Source organism: Cryptotermes secundus, unplaced genomic scaffold, assembly GCF_002891405.2.
Source record: "Cryptotermes secundus unplaced genomic scaffold, Csec_1.0 scaffold540, whole genome shotgun sequence".
NCBI lineage: Eukaryota > Metazoa > Arthropoda > Insecta > Blattodea > Kalotermitidae > Cryptotermes > Cryptotermes secundus.
The window spans coordinates 286862-313035 of NW_019742447.1; the positions used below are offsets into that span (position 1 = coordinate 286862).

At 40.2% G+C, this 26174-nt stretch overlaps 2 protein-coding genes across 2 annotated transcripts in view; one reads left to right on the forward strand and one right to left on the reverse strand.

Annotated features, from left to right (window-relative positions):
* Positions 1-708: 708 nt before the first annotated feature.
* On the forward strand, positions 709-5834 carry LOC111873217 (pro-resilin). Its single transcript, XM_023867744.2, has 3 exons — positions 709-745; positions 4068-4649; positions 5516-5834. The coding sequence occupies exons 1-3, from the start codon at positions 737-739 to the stop codon at positions 5762-5764; spliced, it is 840 nt and encodes a 279-aa protein (XP_023723512.1). The 5' UTR covers positions 709-736; the 3' UTR covers positions 5765-5834.
* Positions 5835-10795: 4961 nt separating this feature from the next.
* The window catches only part of LOC111873210 (pro-resilin), a gene marked incomplete at its 5' end in the record, with an annotated part of 118532 nt that continues 103153 nt past the window's right edge, over positions 10796-26174 (reverse strand). The window contains 2 exons of the mRNA XM_033755004.1: positions 10796-11632; positions 14785-15525. Of these exons, the coding sequence (XP_033610895.1) occupies positions 11390-11632; positions 14785-15525 (984 nt within the window). The remainder of the gene's footprint in view (positions 11633-14784; positions 15526-26174) is intronic.

Genomic DNA, 26174 nt, shown 5'->3' on the forward strand with positions numbered 1-26174 from the left:
TGATTTTTATGGTGATAACTGTTTAATCTTTTCATTCTTAAGAGAAAATACGACAAATATAGAAACACTGCTGCACGGGAAGACAAGACCGATACCTTGAAAGTTTGTTAATTTGATACAAGAGTGAAAACTAAAGTACTAACCAAGTAACTAACTTAATGAACCAACCAACCAACTTCATGTGGCTGAGTATTTCTTCAGAGTCCATAAGAATTTTGTGAGTAACAGAAAGATGTTGCCACTTGTCAACCTTATCAGAACGCTCAATCTGTAGCAGCTTCCAAGGACGCAAAAGAACATAGTGCACAACATGATTCAAAACTGGAGCATCTTGTTCATGACGCAATTAGCATGAAGCCAAAGAAAACAAATGGCCCTTCAAGCCGGTATGTGTAATAGCATGATCAGTATATGGCAAACAGCCATATACTGGGGAATACTGTTTGCAGCAATAGAAACCCAAGAATCATCACCACTCCATCCATGGTGATGAAACTAGGGAGTGTTAGGAGTGATGATATGGAACTAACCGACAGTAGGCCCATTAGAGTTTGGCATTGCAAAGTAATCCAGTTTTAATGTCTGATCTTGTTTTCGTTGTTTTGCTTTGCTCTTGCAATTCTCCCCGCCAGCAGGGTCATTCGCAAGTGGACTACTTGTATATAAATGCCCATCACATCTTCAGTATTACAGCAGTCCCCAATTAGCTTTCACAGTCAACGCTTTAGATCACAGCATGGCTAAGGTAAGATGGCGACTTGCTTCTCATGCTAAAGAAGCGACGGGACATGGGTACAATCTATACTTGCAAAAAACTGCTAACTTCATCTTAATGCGTAATTTATAATAAGATATCTAGTTACTCCTTTAGAAGTAAAACGATGCTCTTACTTTCTCACTGCTAACTGAATAACTGAACTCTGCTCATAGGTTATTTTCTTGCGCTCAGAAAGTAATTGGTTGCATTCGGTTGTCGAATGGAAATATTTCCATAGCACAATTATTATGTTTCTGGACATTATCCATTGTCCTGTTAATATTTCAAGACAAGACATTTGCGAAATTGTATTCTGTCTTCAGGTAAAATTTATTCAGTTGGGCCCTATCCATAGAGCTAGTCTCTATCTCCTGACAAGCGATTGGGCCCAACTGATTAGGTTTTACCTGAAGACAGACACAGAACCCACTCTCCGAAATGTTGTGTCTTGAAATATAAACAGGACAGTACTTTAAATAAAAATAGGACTATGAATAATGTCAAGAAGCATAATATTTTTACCAATGTACCATCGTCACAAACTTCTAGATCTTGCCCACCTATATTGTTGTAAGACTAATACACATTACTCGCTATTTGCTTATTTTACTGTCCACAAACACGCATTATATTATTTGACCTTTATACTTGGATAAAACTGCCTTTGGACACTTCGGTTGGCTAAAATTTTAATGGAATAAGTGATTATACTTACAAGCTTACAGACTCTTCTAAACAAATGTAAATTGCATTGAATATAAATAAGGGCATTCTTGCATTGAAACTTTCTGATACTCTCATAAGATATGTATTTTGCGTTACAGCAGAGACTATTCCTGAGCAGTTCTTTTTAATATTATAGAGGTCTGGACTTTGAAGCTCCTCTATTTGTAAAAGAGAAATATTCATTTAGTCTAAAAATTCATTACTTTTTCCTGTGTGCATTTGGGAGGAACTCGATTCGTATACCGAACAGGTACCGGCTAGCAAGACAGGTCTTTTATTATTTTGTAAATCCTTCCTCATTAATACAATTTGCTTTCAAGTAGGGCCAAATTTTTCATTCGCCACACTGTCCAAATCTGCCTTTCGTAATAATTTCTGCATCACATTAGACGCTAGTTAGACGCTTTGAAAAGAGATTGTGGTTACACAACCTATGTACTGTTGACTAATTCTAAACAAATTCAGTGTTATTCAATGAACAGAAGTCCAGAGGCTTCGCATTATATTCAGATTATTAATATCTACAGCCATGGAAATCCCTAGTATGAAAAGCGTGAGTGGCACATTGAAAGAAAATGTTGAATTTCTATTTTCGGCCTAAAATGAAACATAGAGCTTCCTTCAGAACATTCCCGCTATTACGTTACCGTCATCAGGCCCATCTGTAGTCTACTTACGTTAATTCTATTCCGAGGTTTAGGCTGTAAGTAAGTGGTCAGACACTTTAAGGAAATTATTCTCGGGCCAAGAAGAAATTTTCTACCTTCAAGCCGTCAATTCATGCTAAATTCTGTCCCAAAACATTATTCCTTATTGCAACTGCTATATAAGAGTAATCAGAGAAATTTGACCTGGCTGATGTTTTTGCCTAGTCTAGTATAATGGTTTTACGCTTGCGTATTAAGTACGTGTACCTCAAGATATAGCATAGATTATAGATTTCTTCCAGTTGTGTATATAATATGTATCTTATGTTATAGCCGTCAACACAAGAAATAAAACAGGTAAGATATATACCAACGCCTGTTGTCTTCATTGAAGATATTCCCGTTTTATTTGTTGTACTGTCGGCTATAACATAGGATCAATTTAATATATCCTCTATTCAGATATAGTGATAAACTCCGTGGCTTTAGTCCAAAAGCGAACCACACTGACCGAGCGACCGCCGCTTGTCGGCGAAGTTAGTGCCACCTTTAGAGGATAGAGAGTGTCGCGTGGTCAGGCAACAAATCCCCATGGCTGTTAATTTTCGGTTTTCTAGACCGAAACCGCTACTTTCCATTCAAGTAGCTCCTCAATTATCCTTACGATGCTGAGTAACCTCGTTCCAGACCCACTACTTCTCAGAAAATCTGGTAGCGCCAGAATCGAATCCGGGACCTCTGGATTTGTAGTCAGGAACTCCGGCCACTAGACCACAGAGGCGGTCCCAGATATAGTAATAACTGAACACAAATCAATCTTAATTAAATTTCAATATACTTTCTGCATGAACTTCTAGCTATTCTTACATTCATATCCAACGGATTTCACAAATCACTCTTCAAAAATAGAAACAAATAATTTCCGATAGAATTTGAAAAGGTGTATTAAGGGATACACAGTGGCCGCGCTGTCTAAGGCATGAACTTTCTTCGTTCTCTCGATCGTGGGTTCGAATCCCGATCAAGGCATGGATGCCTGTGTGTGTTTATTCCGTGTTTGTGTTGTTGTATGTAGGTAGCGGCCTTGCGACTGATTGATACACTTTCCAACGAGTCCTACCGACTATGTATAGGAACAAGAAATGGAAAACGTGACCAAGGCCCAACAAGAGGCTGTAGAGACATAGGTAGCTTAGGTAGGTAGGTTAGACAGATAGATAGATAGATAGATAGATAGGAGGTGATGGTGGACAATATGGATGTTACATCAATGTAACCCACGCTGTACTCCAGCTTCTATGCAAACTATAGTAAAATCACATCGTATCCACTAGACAGTAAATTACTGAACATCCATGACATCAAGCAAGTTACCTCAGCGGTAAGGAATTCAAACAATATTGAAGCAGCAGCTCATTCTATTATCGGTCGGGATACCTGATGTTATGACGAAGTTTCTTTCGTGGTACCCACGTGGATGCGGAGATTGCAGCATGAAATAGGCCTGTATCCAATGTGGAAGTTACAGTGAGTCGATAATTAGAGAAAATGGTGATGGAAGCAGCCGTGACTTATTTCACGATACTATGGTTGAATTATGATATAAACAGATTAAAATAACGATAAATCCAGTCGGATTCTAGGCGACATTCGAAAGGGATTCTCTTGAATACATGCCAAAAATTGTCGTCATTAAAAGGAAACCTGTGCCTTGAAAACTAGAGGAAGGGTAATGCTACTTCATCAGATTGGACATTCGGTTGTGTGGCGGTTCAGACAATTGTTAGGAGAAAGCCGACCCTGTTAACTCTCCGCCAGAAGTGACAAAACAATGCATAACAACAACTGCACCTTGGTTTTAAGACTATATTACAAAATACCCACAATGACATTTTCACTGTTAGTTACATAACTAGAGATGTCAAATTTTCTTTCAGCTGTTAATAGTCGCCGCCATGGCGCTAACATGCGTCATTGCTGAACCTCCCATTCCGAGACAGGGTGGCTATGCCAGCCAACCATCTAGCCGGTATGGGGCCCCAGAAGCTTCAGGTCGATTTGGAGGGCCCAACATCCCCTCCACTCAATATGGCGTTCCCGGATCGCTCTCAACACAATATGCTACTACCGCTGGTTCAAGCCGATCTGGCAATGGCGCTTCTAGTAGATTTGGTGGCACCAATTCTCCATCAAACCAGTATGGAGTCCCCGGGGCTTCCAGCCGTTTCGGTGCAGGCAATTCTCTGTCGACTCAGTACGGCGCTCCTAGTGTTTCAAGCCGATTTGGAAGCCCCAGTTCTCTACCAGTTTCTGGCCGATTTGGTGGCGCTAGCTCCCTGTCGTCTCAATATGGTGCTCCTGGTGCCTCAAGCCGATTTGGGGGTACCAGTTCTCTGTCAACGCAGTATGGTGCTCCCTCAGGTTCCAGCCGATTCAATGCGCCAAGCTCACAGTACGCCCCTGGAGTTGGATACGCTGCTTCAAGAGGAGGATATAGTGCCCAGGAAGACGATCTTGCTGTAAGTACATGACCCACATTCTGATACCCCTCAGCAGCCCGTTATTCAATTATCCAGTTGGTTCTTTTCTCTTGAATGCTCAAACTACATGAGGGCACACGGTAGCGTAGTTGGTTGAGGCACTACGCTACGAGCCAGAAAGTTGCGCGTTGGAGTAGATATTTTCAATTTGTCTAATCATTCCAGCCGCACTATGGCCCTGGATTCGACTCAGCCTCTAACACAAATGAGTACCAAGAATCTTCCTAGGGGGTAAAGGGCGGCCGGAGGGTAAGGCTGATAACCTTGCCCTATCTGTGAGCCGATTTTCTAGAAAATGTGGGACCTTCAACGTCTCACAAACTTACGGGGGCCTCCATGGCCTGTTATAGGGATAGCTTTACCTTTACCTTTTACTTGTACTCGAACTACATTCCAAAAGAACGTAATATTTATTGCTAACTTTAACTGTCTGCAAGGAAACGCAAAAGATCTCACAACATTTGGAAGTTTGGAGTTCTTTTCGGTCATATTTCAGGCTTACTGAAACAAGGGGCCTCTGAAAAATACTGAGTTCCAAATTTTTATAGCAGAATAACTGTTGTACATTTCATTTGAAACTAAACTAAAGGAGATGAAAATGTGGTCTAAAATTTAAATTAATATCCGGCATTACACTTACGAGAAATGTGATATCATTGCAATTTTCCAGATATAACAATTCTCTCCTATTGCTAAAATAATAAATTAAAAGCATGAATGCATTACTAAAGTGATGCAGGATATATGCAGTGTATTTCGTATTACATATTTAGAGGTATCTGTTTATCAACGTCCATTAACAGTCGCTTAGAAGTCAGAGTTTAATATAGAACTTTGCCTCACAGGAGCCAGCTAACTACCAGTACTCTTACGAAGTTCAGGACCCCGAGTCCGGAGCCGAATTTAGTCAAGAGGAAAGTCGCCAGGACGAAAATGCTCAAGGCTCCTACCGGGTCCTCCTGCCCGACGGCCGGCTGCAGATCGTGGAATACGAGGCTGACCAGGAAGGATATAGACCACAGATCCGCTACGAGGACACTGGTGCCGGATACTCCAGCGGACCTCAGCAGAGGGGACAAGGAGGACCATATTAAAACAAGGAAAAAACGGGTTTTTTCTTATAGAGATTCAGAGATTTATATGTACTTTATGATAAACAGAATGTAATTGAACACGCTTTTATATAATTTGTACATATATATATATCAATTGTACACTTTCTGTAATAAATTATTTTATATAAAATGATGTTCTGGTTTACAAAATAATTTAGATTCTCCTGTTCAAAAGAGCAAGCATCATCTTGGATCTTCCTTTTCGCCTGTCCCAGTAAAGCGATCGAGAGACCGCGTCATAGCTCAAGCTGTTAATTGCTCCCTTCCCACAGCGGAGACCCGGGTTCGATCCCGGGTCTGGTCAAGTGGGATTTGTGGTGGACAAAGTGGTGCTGGGGCGGGTTTTTTCTGAGTACTTCGGTTTCCCTTGTCAATTTTTATTCCACCAAATTCACCATCATCATAATCACCCAGGCCAGGTACAATAGCCCAAACAGTGGCCGACGAGCCGAGTGGACCCAGCTGGACTCCACCCCCCACTCCCACTAAGCGAAGGAAAAAAAGCGATTGAGTCCAAGCCATAGACGCTTATCAGACTCCTCTAATTAGAAATTTGTAATTAGTAGAGTATTATCCATTATCACATCAAACGTGAAGAACATTTTGTTCCAAACGTGTACACGAATAACAGAATTGTACAGTGTTATGAGGTATATCTGAATTACAGAATTATATAAATTTTCTTTCTATCTTGGAAATACGTATGAACCCTGCAGATATATCGTAAGATAGAACAGGTACATCTAATGCGTACTACAATAAATGGCTCCGAAAATAGTCTCATACCAAAGATCGTGGAGCGTAGTTCTGTTAGCCTATTTGTTTCTAACGTAGTGGCAATGAATTGAAAAAAACAAAAAATATATATATAAGAATATATATGTAATGTACGCCTTACTACAGGTAATTTTTCTAAAATGTGTCGATATAATAATGAAAAGTTTTTTAGACTGAATCAAAATTCAACATCACGAGAAAGACGTCTGGAGTGTTGTGAGGTATCTTCACGGATGTGAAGTCCCTCAATGTTGATATTGCCACATGTAGGGGCTTTGTGCTTGACTTACAAGACGGATTTTGGATTGGATGATCGAATTTATTGACACTTTATTCGCACAACTCGGGACTACAGAAAATACAGCGCTATTGCTAATTTACAAACTTTACAGTTCACCATTGCACATGCAATATGTATCTCAGTCTACACTAGTCGTATCCTGGTAACGGTTTTCATAACAGTCTCAAGGCCACTTCAAATCACACATGTTGTCTTCTTTTCACAGCCTGATTCCTTTGATGTCCTTATTCTGCAACTGTCAATTCCGAAGACTAGACTCAATTAAAATCCTCTGCTCCCAAGCTCATGTCCTGGCAGGCTGGTGTCCCGAAACTCAACTCTTCACTTCCAGACTAATGTTCTGCGCTGCACTATGCTGTCTAACACTTCTTTAAAACCACTTTGCACAAACCACGCAAAAAACACAGCTTCTATTGTTAAGGAGGCGTGTTTACTAATCCTTTGCCTAGCAATGGACCTCCTATTGTTGGACGACTTAGCTCCCACGGGAATGTGTTTACTGAGTCGTTGCCTAGCAATGGGTATTCAGATCACAATATATAGCTTTGAAATCTCAAGTTATCAGCTATTGTATAAAGAAGATAGGAATGATATGCGTCATTAGATTACACATGTTCTTCAAAAGTTTATCCTTCTTCCTTGCTCCTTCCTTTTATCATTATCCTCCCATCTATGCTTTATCTCCGAAGTGGCTTCTTCCCTTCAGATTGTAAAGCCAAATATTATTTTGCGAATAATATACAGCTCAACAACATGAAGATTTGTTCAGCTGTTATTACTTTCTCCCTCATTAGCCCAAATATTCTCCTCAGCACCCATTCTCAAAAACACTTCATCTATGTTCGTCCCCTATTGTGACAGACCAGATTTCATACCCCCACATAGGCCTATATATGTATGCAATTTGGACAAACATAAATCGTAAATCCTCAATTATTGTATTTTGTATAGGGATGATTTCACATATATGTACATATACATAGATAGATATACAGATGGACATAGGCGTGTGATGTATAAGAACTGCCAACATGAGAAATAAAATTGACTCGTCATTACGATTTATATTATTTTTGGAAATTTAATTAATTTTTAAATAATGACAGTATGCGACATTGCTATTTGTTACTTTTGTCAAAATTTTACCTTAAAACCATGCAGGTCAAATAACACTTGTAGGTGGCTACACAAAGATAAATTGAGACACTCATGAAAAATGTCGGCTTCTGGGATATGACGCCGTGTAGATCTTGTATAAACCGACGTTTCGGAGGAGCGTATCGCCTCCATCTTCAGGGTAGAAGAAAAAATAAAAAATCCGTGAGGGAGGAACCAGCGTGAGCAGGTGACGCCTCATCCCAGAAGACGGCACTCTTCATAGTCCCCCCGTGAAAACCTCATATCTTACAATGAAACGCTCATGTTACGGTGGATGAACAAAATGTCCGATGAGACCATGCGCAGGCGCTCATTTCATGTGAAACTTATTTCTATATACATATGTTAATTAGTTTATATTGATATAATTAATGTACATAACCCCATTCATATGCAGATGTAACACGTATCAATTTTTACTGTAATACAGGATATATCTGATTGCAACAATTAGTAGGTTTTAGCAGTTCAACGCGGCTACTAGCCGTTTGTAACCTGAGGAGGGAGCTGTTGCTCTGAGAAATCGCCCAAGCCAAGCTGACCAAGCAGCTAGGACGGTCAGAGCTCGTTGCATGGTTAAAGTATTTTAACTATTCGATAATTAAATTTCATTGGCAAAAATAATTATACTTGTAAACCCCAAAGTTTAAAGAGAGCCAATCCAGCAATTTTAAGCGAAGCAACATCGTTTGAAAGTAACGGTTTGCAGAAGCTGGTTACATCGGACNCCGTATGTGGGAGTGGATGTACAGCTCCACATTTTCCTGACCTCGGCACTAGCGCCCTGTCGCTTTACCTTCAGGGAAATAGCCCCCCCGAGACCCATTGAATAGGAGGTTGGGTGGGCTCCAGGGCCGGTCTGGACGACACGACCGGAACTCAAACTCCGACCAAGCACGTAGCCAGCCTCTGTACCGACTACGCTATCCCGGCTCTTGTTTATATGTATATTTTACTGCTAATAATTCAACTACTAAGTTATTTCACAAGTACGTGTATAACAGAAATTAACTGTGATGTAAATTACTAAGAATACTGAGAGTGATATTAAAGTGGATTCTTACATTGTTAGTTCTCCCAGCCGTGTTATATGGAGTACAATAAACTAATTACTGTTCCTTCTCCATGGTATGTAAGTTATAATTAACCCAGTCCTCTAACCCTGTCTGGTGAATATCCGTTAAGCCTTGAGCGCGAACCTCTTCTCCACCCATTCTGACTACCGGCGAAAACATTCACTCCTACTTGTGACACAATCTTCGTAAGCGAATAACGGCTTACCAGCGCCCATATGGACTCCTGCTTAGGATGGGCAGTAATGTGAGGTAATTCCTACGATGTCCGGAGTAGTAGGGGTGCGAGCCTCAGCAACAGCATAGGTCACGACATGAACTGCACTATGTAAGTTAAGTTACAAAGTGCCCCGACGCGTGGTTACAACAATGACGAAGAAGAGCGGGGCAGTTACAAATCGGCTACATGTAAGGAGAAGCAGCGGTCGGTTACACATGTTCAAGGAATAGCTTCACAAATGTTATTTTCATTCAAGCATATGATTATGAAGTAGCATGGTCATTACTTTTGAGGAAGAACTTTAAATCATTGATGTCGCTGTCAATGTAACTACCAACATCTTCTCTTCTGACATGAAATTACCGGTTTGTATGAACACACCTCGACCACTTTTGTCTTAGAACTGCTTTAGCGAACAGGTGGCTAAGTACTTACATGCTGCATAAATATTTTTAAAACAAACTTTCAAAAGACAAGTGAGCATATATCTCCGTGATTGACTGGGTACAGGTATATGCTATATAGAGGACATTAATAGACGCTAACAGTTGGTCTCCTGGTCTCTTTCTAGCAACCAAATGCATAAATTTACAACACAATTATACATAAAAATTTGCAAGGCAATACCATATTCATATTTCATTTCCGAAACTTTTACCTCTAACGCTGCTTCCGTATATTTTAAGCAAAAGCGTTTCCTCTTACCACTCTGATTTTTATGTTCCTATTCTCTGCCATCTCCACTATAATTCTGTAACTACCTAAGTGCCCTAATTCGTTCCTAACGTAAATTCTACACTTTGCCTTAAGCCTGGAATATATAAGTATTTTTATGTACTGTTCTTTTTTCACCGCCCCATATATGACATTCTCTTTTTTCAACTTGTCCTCTTCGACATCAACTACAAGTACTAATTCCATGCCTAAATCTTTATAAAAGTACTAACTACTTTTCAGGAGCTTAACAAATTTTCCCACTGTTTTCGGACCCGAAGATTCATCAGGCCTTATCCTGAGCCACATAAATAGGTAAGTAGGAGCCTAACAAATAAATATGTACGTAGCATGATTAATACATCAACACATACAATAATTAATAGTGCCCTTTAATATTATTATCCTATTTACGCCATGGTATATCTCCACGAATAGTTAGTGAATTATACGTTTCGTATTTGCATATACATTATATTGCATACACATATCATATGAACTTATAATTAATTAGAATGTAAGTTTACAGATACAAAGAACATAACTCAATAAATATCTTCTCAAAATTTCAGCCATCAAAACATATTAAGCAAAAAATATTCTAAATTTAAATTTCAAGATGAAGGAAAAATAATGGGGAGAATAAAATAATATTTATATGTAATGTATTATTTATTACATTTATAAATTCATTAAATACATGCAAATACTTACCTTTGCAATTTATATATATAAAAAAATATTATATACATTACACCCAACAAAACACGTCATAATCACCCAAAGCAAGCATACTATAAAATAATTATACACTTTTTATAAAATTATGTACAAAGTAGATAACCTTCAATAAACATGTATTAGCAACATAATCGCCGGATCAATCCGCGAGAGAAGACTATGTTATAATAGCATCCCTCCATCCGCTTATGTGTACATCACAGTTAACTGTCTTGAAACAACCTTCTTGTTTATTCACTGCAAAGGGAAGTCAGAAGAGTAAGATTTGTGTGGTTCACTTTGATGTTGGGTGAATCACGCGGATTGATTTTACACATTTTACGTGTTATATTGAAGACACAACAAGCCATCACTATATATTATGGAATTTAGATTCTACGAAACTAGAGATGTATATAAACCTGTGCAGATAACTATTATAGAACAGTATGTAGGCTGTAGAATTTGAAAGGGAGTAAGTCATTCGTCTGGTACGCCAACACAGTGAACATAAATACAGCTGGTTTCAGTGCACACTTCATAATCAAGTCCTATAACATAAGCCAGTCGTTTCCATTTATTCAGCGTCAGTTTCTATTTCCAGAGACATGTTAGGGCCTCAGATTTCTCTGTCACTGCAATTAGTAGGGTCCTCCTGCTCCTCGGGACGTTTGGTAGGCTTCGGCTCCAGTTTCTTCATAACGGATCTGTGGCTTGTATCCCTCGAAATCAGCCTGATACTCCACGATCTGACGGCGACCATCTGGAAGCAGCACGTGGTACGAGCCCCTTGCGTCCTCATCCTGACGGTTCTCCTCGTGACCGAACTCGCTGCCCGACTCAAGATCGTCTACTTCGTAAGAAAATTCGTAGTTGGCTGGTTCCTATAGCGACAATTTAGTTCTTTGTTAGAGAGCGCTTTCTGTAATTGGGGACCTCAAGGTTATGTAAAAGGAAAAGGTAAAAAAGTAAAGCTATCCCTGTAACAGGCTGTGAAGGCCCATAGGGTTGTCAGACGTCGAGGTTCCCACATTTCTCTAGACAATCGGCTCACAGATGGCAGTGAGGTCAACCATTAGCTCCGGCTGCCTTTTACCCCCAGGAAGACTCCTGGTACTCATTTCTGTTAGAGGCTGAGTCGACCTCAGGTCCATAGTGCGCCTGGAAGCATTAGGTCAATTGAAAAAATCAACCTCATCGGGGCTTGAACCCGCGACCTTCCCGCTGGTAGCATATTGCCTCAACCAACTACCCTACCGCGTGCTCCATTTATGTAAAATGAAGTAATTTGAAAAGTGTAATTTGACATTTTGTTTGCCGAGAATTATAACCTTCAGGCATATAAGGAAAAAATATATAATGCTGCCTCACACAACCTTGCACACGGGTATTATAAATATTATAAAATGTTTCAGTAATTTGTTGTAATTTATAACTATATATATATATACTGTATTTATGTATATGTGGACTGACAACAGCACAACATGAAGCTCAAATATAAAATTTCTTTGCCACTGAGGTCGGTTCAGAGAAAGCAGAGCATATGCAGTATGAAATGTTATTCGTTGGAACCATCGAATCCTTTTTATTCCATGGGCAATGGAGTTAGAGCTGTTTCAAGTGAAAGGTGGGGAACCCCCGCCTAATGATACTCTTCACTTCTGGAATGATCAAAATCATGAAGAAGAACATTTGCAGCAGTTGTTACTCAAAGACATCCATCCATTCTTAAACAGCTGTAACTGATAATCAGCATTCGCTTATGAAGAGTTCTACCGTCTGACATACAAGCCGTATAGTCAACTGATAGTAATCTGACGTTTCGGAGAAACCAGCTCTTGCTACCTGCTTCATGATCATTTTTCCTTGGCTTCTTCTTATACTCTGGAGATGGGAGAGAGGTTCCTCCGAAACATCGGTTGAATTTCAAAACGGACTACACTACATTATATCCCAGAAGGTAGAACACTTCATAACCACAGATGTGAGAAAACGAAACCCTCCATGCTCTTCCAGTACACTATCACGCTAAATTGGTTTAATTTAAACAAAACAAATAACAAAAGCGCAATGTATTTTGTGCTATCCTGTTTGGATAGGGCTTTTCGATTGGTCGATCCTCCGTCAAGCTTCTCTGCCATATATCTAGAAATAGTGCAAATACACTGTACATGGAGGCACGCGATAGCGTAGTTGGTTGAGGTACTATGCTACAAGCTGGAAAGTGGCGGATTCGATTCCCGATGAGGTTATTAGAGTCTTTTCAATTTACTTAATCCTTTCAGCAGCACTATGGCCTTGGGATCGACTCAGTCTCTAATGAGCACCAGGAATCTTCTTGGAGGTAAAGGCCGGCCAGCGCGTAAGGCTGACAAATTCACCGCCATCTGTGAGCCGACTGTCTAAAAAATGTGGGAACCTCGACGTCTTGCAACATTATGGGTCTTCACGGCCTGTTACAGGGATAGTTTTGTCTTTCTGTTTTACACTGTACATACCCTGCCACACAGGCTACACTTAACCGATGACAGCCTCCTCTAAAAATATTATTTGGAATAATTTAAATCGTCATTTTTGAGACTATTGGTGCTATAAATCGAAGAAATTTAATCATGTCGCTAGAGATATTTTTGGGAGAATGAATGTTTGGCGAATGAGCCCCGGCCTGGGGCTCATTGTTTAAATCCCGTTATGTTGAGGAAACTTTGGGCTACGAAATAATATTCCGGCCCAGTGCCTCTATATATAATTACAATTTTGTCAGTACTGGTCAAGTTGTGTTCGAGAATATTGACATGTCTCGTTTACGCTTCTAGAGAATGTACCGCTGTTTTCCCAAATATAAGGTCTATGTATTTTCATTTATGGAGATGATCTCCGTAAGTAACTGACATTTAATCAGAATTGTAAGAGCCTAATTTTGTTTCTTGCTATTTAGTAGAGGAGCCTCAGTTTGAAAATCTGGTATATTTATATTCAGCAGACATCGACCTGTGATGGATAAATCATTAAATACTGAATATGAATGAAAATTGTCCAGCCGTTCAGGAGCTAGGCATATCGACTAACATACAGATCACCATCCAAGATCAACCTTATCTTAGTCAAAGTATTAAAATGACGTAAACCCGATACATGCGTAAAAATCTCCCTAGGTATTACAGACAGAAATGCATTGTTTGTAAGCTAATCGGGCAAAAGGCGTCATATTGCAAAATGCTCGAAATCATTTACTTGCATGTCGTTAGGTCTATTTATTCATAAAAATGGGGGAAAAAATGTTTCAAATACAAGTTGATCTTAATGAGATCTCATATTCGCATTTATTATATAAATGTTTTCTTAAATTCATTGAGGTTTTACAAGAATTTTACGTAAAATGCATGCTACGTTGGTCTGATGTGAATTAAAATTAAATTATTCTGACAATTTCTTAATTGTTCTGCATTTTTTGATTCAGCAGAAATCTGTTCCACAGTTTTGAATTATTAAATGCGTACAGTCGGACCCTAATATATTTATGCATTCATTTCGTGTATGTCCCGCAAAAGATACATAGCAACTGATGTTTGAATCACAGCCCAAAAAGCGCGAGGAATGTGTAATTAACCGTCTCAGGTTGTCATTAACTGCTCTGTAAAGTTGGTCTCTACATAGCGACCCGTTACAGAACACTTAAATTTCCTACATTTTAAATTATTCTCACGCTAGAAATAGAAAATAACAGCACAGCCAACATGTAAAAATACCCTTACTTTATCATTATAACTGTAGTAAGAAACAGTATGGACTTCATATGGCGTGAATAGGACGATTCAGAAATGCAAATTCCATATAGGCAGAATAATACCTGTTTAGGATATTCACGGGCCGGACTTTATGTTTTACGCTCTATAGCAAGAGGATATTTATGCTTAACCGACTCTGAGCAGTATTTGTGGTGTCTTCGCGGCTATGTGGGAAGGCTGTAAGTTGTGCGTGGTTCAGAATGTAGGAAAGGCAGGCGCTGCGTTTCGGAATACGAAATACTTACAGAGAGAGCATCGTCCTCAGAACTGTAACCTCCACGACCATAGTTGTATCCGCCACTAGGGGCGTACTGTGACCTGGGACCACCAGCTCGGCCAAATCCAGGAGCACCATACTGCGTAGAGAGACCTCTAGGACCACCAACTCCCCCAAGATCAGAAGCACCATACTGTGTAGAGAGACCAGCAGCACCTCCAAGTCGGCCGGTAGAGGGAACACCATACCGTGCCGAAAGGCCTGGAGCTCCACCAAATCTTTCGGAGGCAGGAGCACCATATTGCGTCGAAAGACCTCCAGCTCCGCCAAATCGTCCGGAAGCAGGAGCACCATACTGTGCCGAAACACCTCCAGCTCCGCCAAATCGTCCGGAGGCAGGAGCACCATACTGTGTCGAAACACCTCCAGCTCCACCAAATCGTCCGGAGGCAGGAGCACCATACTGTGTCGAAAGACCTCCAGCTCCGCCAAATCGTCCGGAGGCAGGAGCACCATACTGTGTCGAAAGGCCTTCAGCTCCAGCAAATCGTCCGGAGGCAGGAGCACCATATCGTGTCGAAAGACCTCCAGCTCCACCAAATCGTCCGGAGACAGGAGCACCATATTGTGACGAAAGACTTCGAGCCCCTCCAAATCTGCCTGACGACGTTAGGCTAGAAGGCTGTTGGCCTGGAGGCAGATACAGGCGTCCCACTGGGGGCTCAGCAAAAGCGCTTGCTAGCGACGCAGCACAGAATATCAGTAGAATCTGGGGGCAAAATGAAACTTGCGTGTGTAAATGCAGCCGTAATGCGACTCTGTGTTTCTAAGCGGATTAGCCGAACCTCCGTATTCTGACCAAACTATAGTCGTACCGTGTTCTTGCGAAAAATAACCTCGAGATATCAATATTTTGAAGTGTGGACTATTGCGGATAAGAACGTGTTCACTTCCAGGAACAGTTTTCCCCAAACTAATACTCGTAATTAAGATATATTTAGTTTTCACCTTTATGTAAATAGTCGTGATGCTAATTGTTTTCTGAAGAGAAGGAATTTAAATCCAGTCATTTGAAAATATAATTCTAAAGATGACGTCTTACCCCACGATTTTTGAACAGAGAAAAATTAAAAACTACACAATGAGATACTTAATTTTAAGCAGTACTGTCTTCTGGGACGTAATACCATGTGGTCTGGTAAAACTGTACAAGTATTTAAGAGGAAATTACTGGCACCATCTCTACAGTTCGAAGGGTAAGCTCTGACTAACTGTTCTTGTACTTTGCTTGGCTTGTTCTTGTAATAATAAGCCTCATTCGAATGATTTTAATGACAGAATATATGAACATGTTGCAAGGTTTATGCTGACTCAGGATCGGAGCCTCTGAAGGCTTTTGCTTTCAGAGTTCACAGTACCAGATACAGAATAACGGAGAAACAAGTGTCCCACTAATTACGGAAGCCGAGTTCTTCTCCAGAAGTTGATGGTCACTCAACCACTTAAGAAATTACCAACCTCTTTTCAAGATGGGAGGTCTATTACCGCGTTCACAAGAATCCCCCACTGGACTTTATCCTCAGCCAGGTGATTTCAGTCCACACTTCCACATTCGACTTCTTTAATACAACTTCCAAATCTCATGTCCTCTTTTTGTTGTTCCAGTTGTGTCAAAAATCTGTAGGTCTATACATAGGAGGGCCTTTGTTATATTTCGTAATATGCTAGTTTTTTACAGCCAGAAGTTGTTACTACTCCGACCAGCACTCAAAATGGAGGATCAGCCATTGCTGCCTGCCTGCGACTGCTTACTCAGCTTATTAGCATGTAATTTTTATATTTGGAGATAGCCTTCTGCATTCCTAAACAGTACGCGAATCATGCCACAGTGGGCAGGGCCCCACTTCAGCTCAAACACCGTACCTATGCCACCTCCCGTCGAATGGCAAATTTTGATTTTGTAAGATAAATTGGAATGGTAGCAATCGTGATGTACGTTGAAGGGTTATAGCGCCATTTTCTGTAGGGACTCAGGGTATCGGAGCTGAGATTAGAAGCTGGGACCTTCCAGACTCAAGGATTCCTAAGTTCTATACTGAATATAAAAACAAGAAAGGAAATAAATCATAACGAACCCCTTTTCCAGGTAGTGGCAAATATTGCTGGTGTCACGACGTTGATTTAAGGCGATATGTTTATCAGTTACTGAGGTTACGTAGTTTTGAATTTGACACTGTAAGACTAAGGCGGGTAGTCGCCGGCTTCCAACCCCCGCGTCCCAAATTCAATCCAATTTCAGGTCATAGCTATTTTTCGTGGACTTTGGTACTGAAGCTGGTTTTCTCCACGTGATTCGATTTCACCCGCCTCCCCCACCAAATTTTCAGCCCACCAACTGATTCATATACATTATTCATCCCATAATCAACTCTATGTAATTTCGATACTTATAGCGTCGTTAAATATAGCACAAAAAAAAAGGTAAAATGGCTGTGCATGATTAAATTTAAGAAATGTGGGAGGAAGCACACAATATAAGATAATACGCCGAAATTTATATGGAGGCCTGAGACAAAGCGACCGGGAATCGAAGCTGTAAATTCAGTTCAGCTCCGTTACTGCCGAGAAGTTGGGATTATACGGAAACCTTCACACATCCAACATAGAGTATATGGACGTTAATCCTAGTTTTGCATTAGGTCTTCTCTTATACTCTGTTCTTCCTACGTACTTTCTCAACGTCTTTCACGACTTTCTGTACAGTGGATGATTAGATTAAATAATATCCCATTAGTAATAATCTAATCAGCGCATTGCCTATTTGATGAACATATCAAAAAGCATCGAGTAAAGGATGGCTCTGCAATTTTGAAGTCCGAATGCTTGTTAACTTACCATTGTCATGCCCTTGACGCATGCGCTGCCGACGGCTCTCTTCACTTAATAACGATGGCAGATGAAGAAGATTGTGATGCGATACGAAGAGGTAACCAATATTTATATACCAAAGCAGCCAGTTACGTGTGACCCTGCATGCATTGCAAATGCAGAAAGAAGTTGCTACCCATTGCATTGCAGTAGCTCCGAAAATGAAGGAGTGCACACAGGAATCATTACCACAGCGGTAGTGTCGTAATAATTATTGTTAGGATGGATGATGCTTATGGCAGCTACCCCTCCTTTACTCATTTGCCTCAAGGCCCATCCATATTACTTATTACTGATTAAAAGAATAGTTTCGTAACGTTATGATCTAGTTCTCACAGTGCAGGCCTGCAGCTAATATGGAGCACACTGAAATGTTCTGCCTCGTGGTGGGAGTGATGGACTTCTGCACCACCTCCACACGAACTCATTCTGTTTGCATGCTTGTTTTGTTCCACGGACGTAAACACATACGTGCTACGTCAGACTAGTTTGATAGCAGATGATGGAAAACGTATGTTTTCAATATTTACCTTTCATGCGGTAAGGAATTTTTTTTCTTTTCATAATGATTTAGAAATGGCTCATTATATTAATGCTAGTGCTTGCCTTCTCTGGCGCCTTAGCGATACGCCTGTATCTTAGTTGTGACAGGCGTCAGTTATGGAGAAGGCCGAAACCATGAAAACATAATTACCTACCATGATGGTGAAAACCGCAACCGAGTTTACTTAATTCCCATACTAGCAGAAACATTAGTCAATATATTACACGGGTGTTAATAAACTTTCGTTCTGAGGCACGTATAGATGAAATACAGCTGTTACTCCTGTTATTAACTGAACTGAAACAATCAAGTTTAAAATGTAATTTTGAAAGTGCCTGTTCGTTCTTTGCTGTATTTAATTTATATAGTAACAGAGGAAAAATATAATAGATTGTAATTGGCTAGCTAAGAATGCAAATATTTAATTCATTTTGTGCGGAGTATCATTTGCAGTAATTTTTTTTTTAAATCTCTTAGTGGGGGGGTGGAGTCAAGCTGGGTCCACTCGGCGCTGCGGCCAGTAATTGGACTATTGTACCTGCCCCAGGTGATTATGTTGATGGAAAATTTGGTGGAATGAAGATTGGCAAGGGAAACCGAAGTAAAACCAGCCCCAGCGTCACTTTGTCCACCACAAATCCCACTTGACCAGACCCGGGATCGAACCCGAGCCGCCGCGGTGGGAAGCCAGCGACTAACCGCTTGAGCTATGGCGCGGCCTGTCATTTGCAGTCTGACACAAAAATCTTGCCATATAAACGTCATGTACTTGATATATTTTAAAAACTGCGTATTTTAATCCACTTGCCAGTCCATTAGTAATTGTCCCTGTCATCTTTAAAGGAATTGAATATGACAGAATTAACCCGTTGTTGATGATTTAAAATTTCCATTTTACGAAAGAATACCTGTGTATGACTAAATTCGTGTTTAATCGTAATATATATTTTTGTCTCAACAGAGTTAATATATATACTATATATACTGAGACAGCACAATACAGGAAATGTAGTACACAAGTACAAGATACACAGGCCTATGTTGAAACTATACTGACTATTGATGTTAGTACTTAAGGGCATCTCCTTCTCAATACGTAAGTTCATTTAGAATGAAGGTCTACGGTCTGAAAAACGCAGAGAATTTCATAATGAGAAATCTTTCAGCTGCAACAGAAGGAACCTGAAACAGTGAGGTTTAGACATTTTTTTTTCCTCCTTGGCACTACAGCCCCAGTGGGCCTAGGCCTACCTCCATGAATTTCTCCGTTCACTTCGGTTTTTCTAGATCTTACACATTCGGTAGGACTCCTTGGGCGGGTGATCAGCTCGTCGCAAGGCCTCTACCTGTACATAAACACAGAAAGACGCACACACACAAACTAAACATCCATGCACTGAGTGGGATTCGAACCCACGATCCCGGTTTCCAAGCGAGCGAAGACAGTACATGCCTTAGACCGCTCGGCTACCGTGACCGGCAGTTTAGACATATATTAAGTATATTTGAAGGAAGCATAAGGGAAAGAAGAAAAGTGTACATAAGTGTGGAACAAAAACGCTATAAAAAGTCACTTACGAGATCAAAAGAAAGATAATATAACTGAATACTAAAATAGTCATTAATGAAGTACTTTCTATACTCGTGTATTGAGACATGAGGTATTCACGGCTGTGAAGATTAATATTGTAGTCTCCCTGGTTATGAACCAGAATAGTCTGGTTTGCGAGTGCCAACGTCCCGGAGGAATAAACTGCCTCCATTTTCAGGGTAAACTTCCACAAAACTAATTGTTGTGGTCCTATAGATTAGGAGAGTGCTCCTAACCCACAAGATTACAACACGAATTTATATACTGTGTTTCAATGCCCCATAATAGGGTCCAGATTCGGCTGAGCTGTTCACAGTAATATTCCGGGCACGTTTCCTAGTGTGAGCGGAACACGGACGGACGAGTCAGATAGTCAGCTTCTCAGTCGATCAATCCATCATTTATTTCGTTCGTTGAAGTCCTTAACGAAATGTTTCTCTCTATATAGTAAAATCGTAATGATGTTTGCGTGAGATTATGACAACATAAGAGCTGGCTGTAGGTGGTTCTAGATCATCCTGCAATGGACTACCAGCTACTGTGTCTTTCACGGGGGAAAAAAAAAAATAGAACAGCTTCTTGAAATCTGTATTTTGCCTCTTTCAGTAATATATGTTATGATGTTATGACTGGATTTCGAGTAAGCTGAGCTCCTAATAAAATGAAATAGGGCGCAGTTCATATAACAAGAACACGTCACAAGCTACCTGTCTGCAGGATACATGTGTAAATTAGGCAGCGTGGAAGAGCAGCCTTGTTTACACTAAGTACGGTACAACCGCGCGTAACTTGTTCGCCCGTCTTTATTCTTCCGCAAGTTGACGTCAGTCTGTTTGTCCATAATTATCACAACGGTGTGCATTTACTTTAATGTCACGCTCAAATTGTTGCGTCAAATTTCCATGCAGTCAGCTGGCCATTATTTAGCTACAAATTTGGACAATATAAAAAAGAAAAAATTAAAATAATTTGAACAGAGGAAAACAGAGCCCATAAAGTGAAATAATACAAACTTGATAATGCCCGGACAAATACAGTTCTTTAGGGAAACCAATAACCAAGAGACTGAACGAAATGAAAAATATTATTGTAATCCCGTCTTTGGCGTCATTAAACGCAAATTATTATTAAGAATATTATAGTATAAAGATTGTTGATTAAAGAAGATAAACCTGGATGTAGCCGGGTACGGTAGCCGAACGGTCTAAGGCATGCATTATCTTCGCTCGCTCGGAAACCGGGATCGTGGGCTCGAATCCCACGCAGGGGATGGATATTTGGTGTTTGTATATGTACGAGGGTTTTTCCTGTGTTTGTGTACAGGTAGAGGCCTTGCGACGAGCTGATCACCCACCCAAGGAGTCCTACCGAATGTCTAAAATCTAGTAAACCGAAGTGAAACGGAGAGTTTCATGGAGGTAGGCCAAGGCCCAAATTGGGGCTGTAACGCAAAAGACAAAAAAAAATGTATGTATTCCATGCTAATGTAGGAATATGTCTGATTATTTTGAAATTAACTGGCGAGAAACTTGCACGACCATGAACAGTGACAAGTAAGAGCCTAACCTATGGGCATCGTACTAAAGAAACACAAGATATTTGTTTAAGACCTGTCCGGACAGCAATTTACAGTCGTAATATGAGTCGAAAATATCTCCGAATATGAATCAGGCATGTTTATTCCCTTGTAGTTTATCTAACGACACTGCCAGTAATGCAGACTATGCAGAAAATACGAATATTCGAGTAGAACTGGCGTCTTTAAATTCTCTTCGGAACATTGTCTCTGAACTTCGAAGTACGTTTATTAAATTCAGTTCACGCTGTTTCGAATGTTGTTTGGTTTGCTGGGCTCACGGAGGCAATTTATGCATGAATTAATTGCTTTAAATATTCGACATTATGTCACAGACTCCAGACTTTTCGGCGAATGTTTGTTTCACGGTCGTTACCTAGTAACGGGTATACACGCTACAATATCTTACCGTGTTTCTTGTGTTTTTTAAATAATGAAACGAAACAGAATACTTTCGCTTTTTGTGTGAATTTCCTAACCTGCTAAATAAAGGCAAGACTAATGTTCAAAAATTTAATTTGAAACATTTCTACACATGGCAGGCTCTTAAGGATAATAAAAGAAATTATCTGATCGATTTAGTCTCTCTCCGTCACTCATTTAGCAAATCCCCCACTTATTCATTCCTTCGCTCCAGTCGTAATTACTTTCAACCACTCCTTCTATTCCAGGTTGCTCGTTCCCTAATTTTTAAATTTATTTTTGAACAAGCCTTCTCGGTACACAACCACAAGCTGACGTCTCCTAGTAAAAATACTTTCCTGCATTCAAGAGTTGACGTACATATCTCAGATCTGCAAGGTGAACAATTTATGTGGACACATAATGGAAGCAGCAGTCACTATCATGCCCAGAGTGCACCGCACGGACTAAACAAACTATAATCTTGTTGTCTGTTGTCAAAGAATTTGCGCACATGTTACAACGTAGTAATCCAAATATACTGAGCACAGGCACATAAAGCAGAGATGAATTTGGCCGCTCAGACACAATAATTTTATTTTCTAAAATGTTCACGGGAAATTCTATACGAGCTTTCGATCTACATATAATCACTTCCAAGCCAGCATATTCAGTACTGCTAATGTACAACAGAACTTCAAAGATTCATGCCGCCCACATAATCAAACTTCAAACCTACAAAAGAATATTTCTAACGAATGACGTTAATTGTTTGCGGTCTATGTTCCTTTACAAGTCTTGCCACTACAAAATTTATATTGTTGCAGCACTGGTAATTCTTATGCTTCTCTGAGCTAATATCAAGTTCAGCTTTAGTAAACGGTTAGCCTTAAGTAACAATTTCACTTTATACTTTAAGAAAGGCAGATTTCAAGTTATATTATGTATGTTTGCAAGCAGTGCAGAAGAAGCACTGTTCAGTCGGTCTGTGGAGTAAATTGGTACAATTTCATTCAACAGAAGGAAACTGCTGAATGTCATTAACAAGAATGATGATAGGACTGCAAGCATCGGCCATTATGATTCAGTAAGGTTTCAGCTTTGCAACAATACTGCAGTTTGCTGTTGGTGTACTGCCTGCATTTCTGTTGTGAATACTTATCTAGTCAAGGTAGGTGCTCATTAAACAAATTACTGTGTCTTATAATATAGGGGTCAGTAACGTCGGCTGGCAAGAGCTTTTGAAGCAAATTTTAGTGTTCAACAACAGTTTGGAACGACCGGTAGTAATCGTGTATCCTGTGCGGATGGCTCATTTTCTTCTAAAGATATTTTATGGATTAATTTTAAATCTATGCTCTAGGTAAAAACTATATAAGAATCAGTATAATTTCGATCGAAATTACAATTCCTATTAAAAATATGTGCCGGCCACGGTAGCTGAGCGGTCTAAGGCATGTACTGTCTTCGCTTGCTTGGAAACCGGGATCGTAGGTTCGAATCCCACTGACGGCATGGATGTTTAGTTTGTGTGTGTTCTTCTGTGTCTGTGTACAGGTAGAGGCCTTGAGACAAGCTGATTACCCGCCCAAGGAGTCTTACCGAAAGTGTCAGATCTAGAAAAACCGAAGTGAACGGAGAAGTTCATAGAGGTAGGCCTAGGCCCACTGGGGCTGTAGTGCCAAGGAAAAAAAAATTAAAAATATGTGAATTCATTTTCCTCATTAAAAGTTGGTAGTATGAATGAATGAATGAATGTATAAGGGGTGGGCCTTCTCGGCCCTTGCACCGCGGCCACAGTGGTCTATTGTGCTTCCCCTTTTGATCAGTCGAATGAAGCGCAGGATTTCATACGTGGGGACGTCGAAATAGTCACTTGGTTCCATAAAGTATTGACCCAAGTGACGTAATCTTAAATGAGCTAAGGCCTCACATTCACACAGGATATGTGTGGCTGTTTTATTTTCTTCTTGACACCTCTCACAAGTGGGACTATCACTTAGTCCCAGTTTGAAGAGTTGTCCTTTAAGGTGACAGTGTCTTGTAACTAGTCCCACCACCCATTGTAGCTGGTTCCTGTTTAACTTCAACAGTTCCTTTGCTCTTTTAGCAGAGGGTCCCGTATGAGTCCCTTTGCTTGCTTGAGTCCAGTCAAGAATTTCCAGTATTTCTTGTGATTCGTATTTGTCCAGTCCCTGATTGCCTTTCTGGCAACTTCTACAGAGATGCCACAGGCTGGTTCAGGTCCTATGAAAGGATGTTCACCTCCAATCTTAACTAATTGGTTTGCTGTTTCGTTTCCAGCAATACCCTCTTGCCCCGGCACCCATGTCAGTTGTCCCTGTAATGTTTGGTCAGTTCCATGAGGGTTTTGTGGCAATCCCAGACCAATTTTGAGTTACTCTGGTGTTTGTCGAGCGCTTTAAGTGCAGCTTGGCTGTTAGATAGAATGAAGATGTTCCTATTTCTGTAGTTCCTATCTAAAGTCTCCATAATACATGCCTTAATGGCATATACTTCTGCCTGGAATACTGTCGTGTACTGTCCAAGGCTGAAACTATTTTTATTGCTAGTGGGGTGGGAATAAGTCCCTTGTACTGCGGCCAGTTCTGACCAATAGTACCAGCCCCAAGTGAAAGGTGAGGGTGATTGTGGAGCAATTGGTGGAATGAAGATTGGCAGGGGAAACCGAAGTACTCGGAGAAAACCTGCCAGCGTCACTTTGTCCACCACAAATTCCACTTGACCAGACCCAGGATCGAACCCGGGCCGCCGTGGTGGGAAGCCAGCGACTAACCGCTTGAGCTATGGCGCGGCCCTATGCCGAAACTAAGTTTCCGCCTCGTGCCATAACAGTACACAGCAGCTCCAGTGCTCTTATTGATCTTGGAACCAAATTTGGCAGTAGATTCCAGTATATTTTAACAGCGCTGTATTACTAACCAGCTGAGCTGTTTGCTAACTGTTTAAAGCTGGTTTCTTCTTCGACCCTGAAAATAGAGATGAAATATCCTTTCGAAACATTTGTTGATTTCGAAGACTACATGGCTTTATATCACTGTGAGAGCCTCAAATTCTAGATAAGAGGGGATATTTCTCATATACTACTACGACCTGCTGAGCACACTGCTTACATTTGAAATTTGAGCGTCCGGAAAATAATGTTTCGCATTAATTTTCATGCGTGTACTGGAATCAGTGTTGTAGGCGAGCACTTGTTGTATACTCGTATACATGCGTACTGGGTACATACATCCACCGCCTTGTAGCTGAAAAATTCGTTATTACTACGCATTAAACTTTGTCTGAATAATAATCTTATAATTCTTCCTAGGCTCTCTCTTACCATAAAAAAAAGACATCATGTACTGAAGATGGGAGCGTAGTTAGCTTCTGGTGTGACGTATGCATGTTTATCCAAACAACAGACAGAGCATAAAGTAGTGTCTCGCATAATGAACCATAGAAAACTTACTATCTTGTGGAAAACGGTTTACCCTAAGGCAAGTATGAAGAAATATAAATTTAATTTAAAACTTCTAAAGAAATGACACGTTAAAACAAAAGCTGTATGTTATGTAAATCTAGGAGCCGTGTCTTTACAGGCCTCTCTACTATGTAATATTATAGTATATATTACCCGCCTCCTTATGTGGTCCAAACCGTATAATTTTCTTTCATAGCCAATTTCCCCTTTACTTGCACGGACTGACACAGGTGAAATCAACAATACATTCAGGTACAACACAACATCAGTAGAAGCAACGACACTACTCCTCAATAAAAACAGTAAAAAGCAACATAAACAAAACTCCAATACGCAGAAAATGACTAACGTAGGACAAGAAATAAGAACACGACCAGCGATTCTACCACAGAATGCCAAAGAGCACAAACCACAAAAAAAGGGGCGTCATTAGGCCATCGGCACCGTCAGCGTATACTCGCATAATAACAGCATTTATTAATCACTAGTGAATCAAGAATTTGAAACACCCCATTTCGCACAAAAAATAAATACACTTGTGATCATTCCACGAACAAGGTCACTAGTATAACACTCACGTCCCCATACAGGACAAAATTTCGAGAACAAATCATATACATTACACATTCTTCCCCCCACTCCATTCCAATCATAAAACTTCCTATACATATAACAGGATAAGTTTTAGAAAAATTTTACTAACTTTAGACAAGTATTTCAACATATTTAAACATTAATCCTATGCAAAAATTTTTACATGATAAGTATGGATCCACTGCGACGTGCAGTCCAGTAATGACTGTGGATGCATTTTGTTGTTTACGAACGTCTGATAAGGGACGTAAATGACCGAAACACGTAGCAGAAATGACATTTTATAAACTAACTGA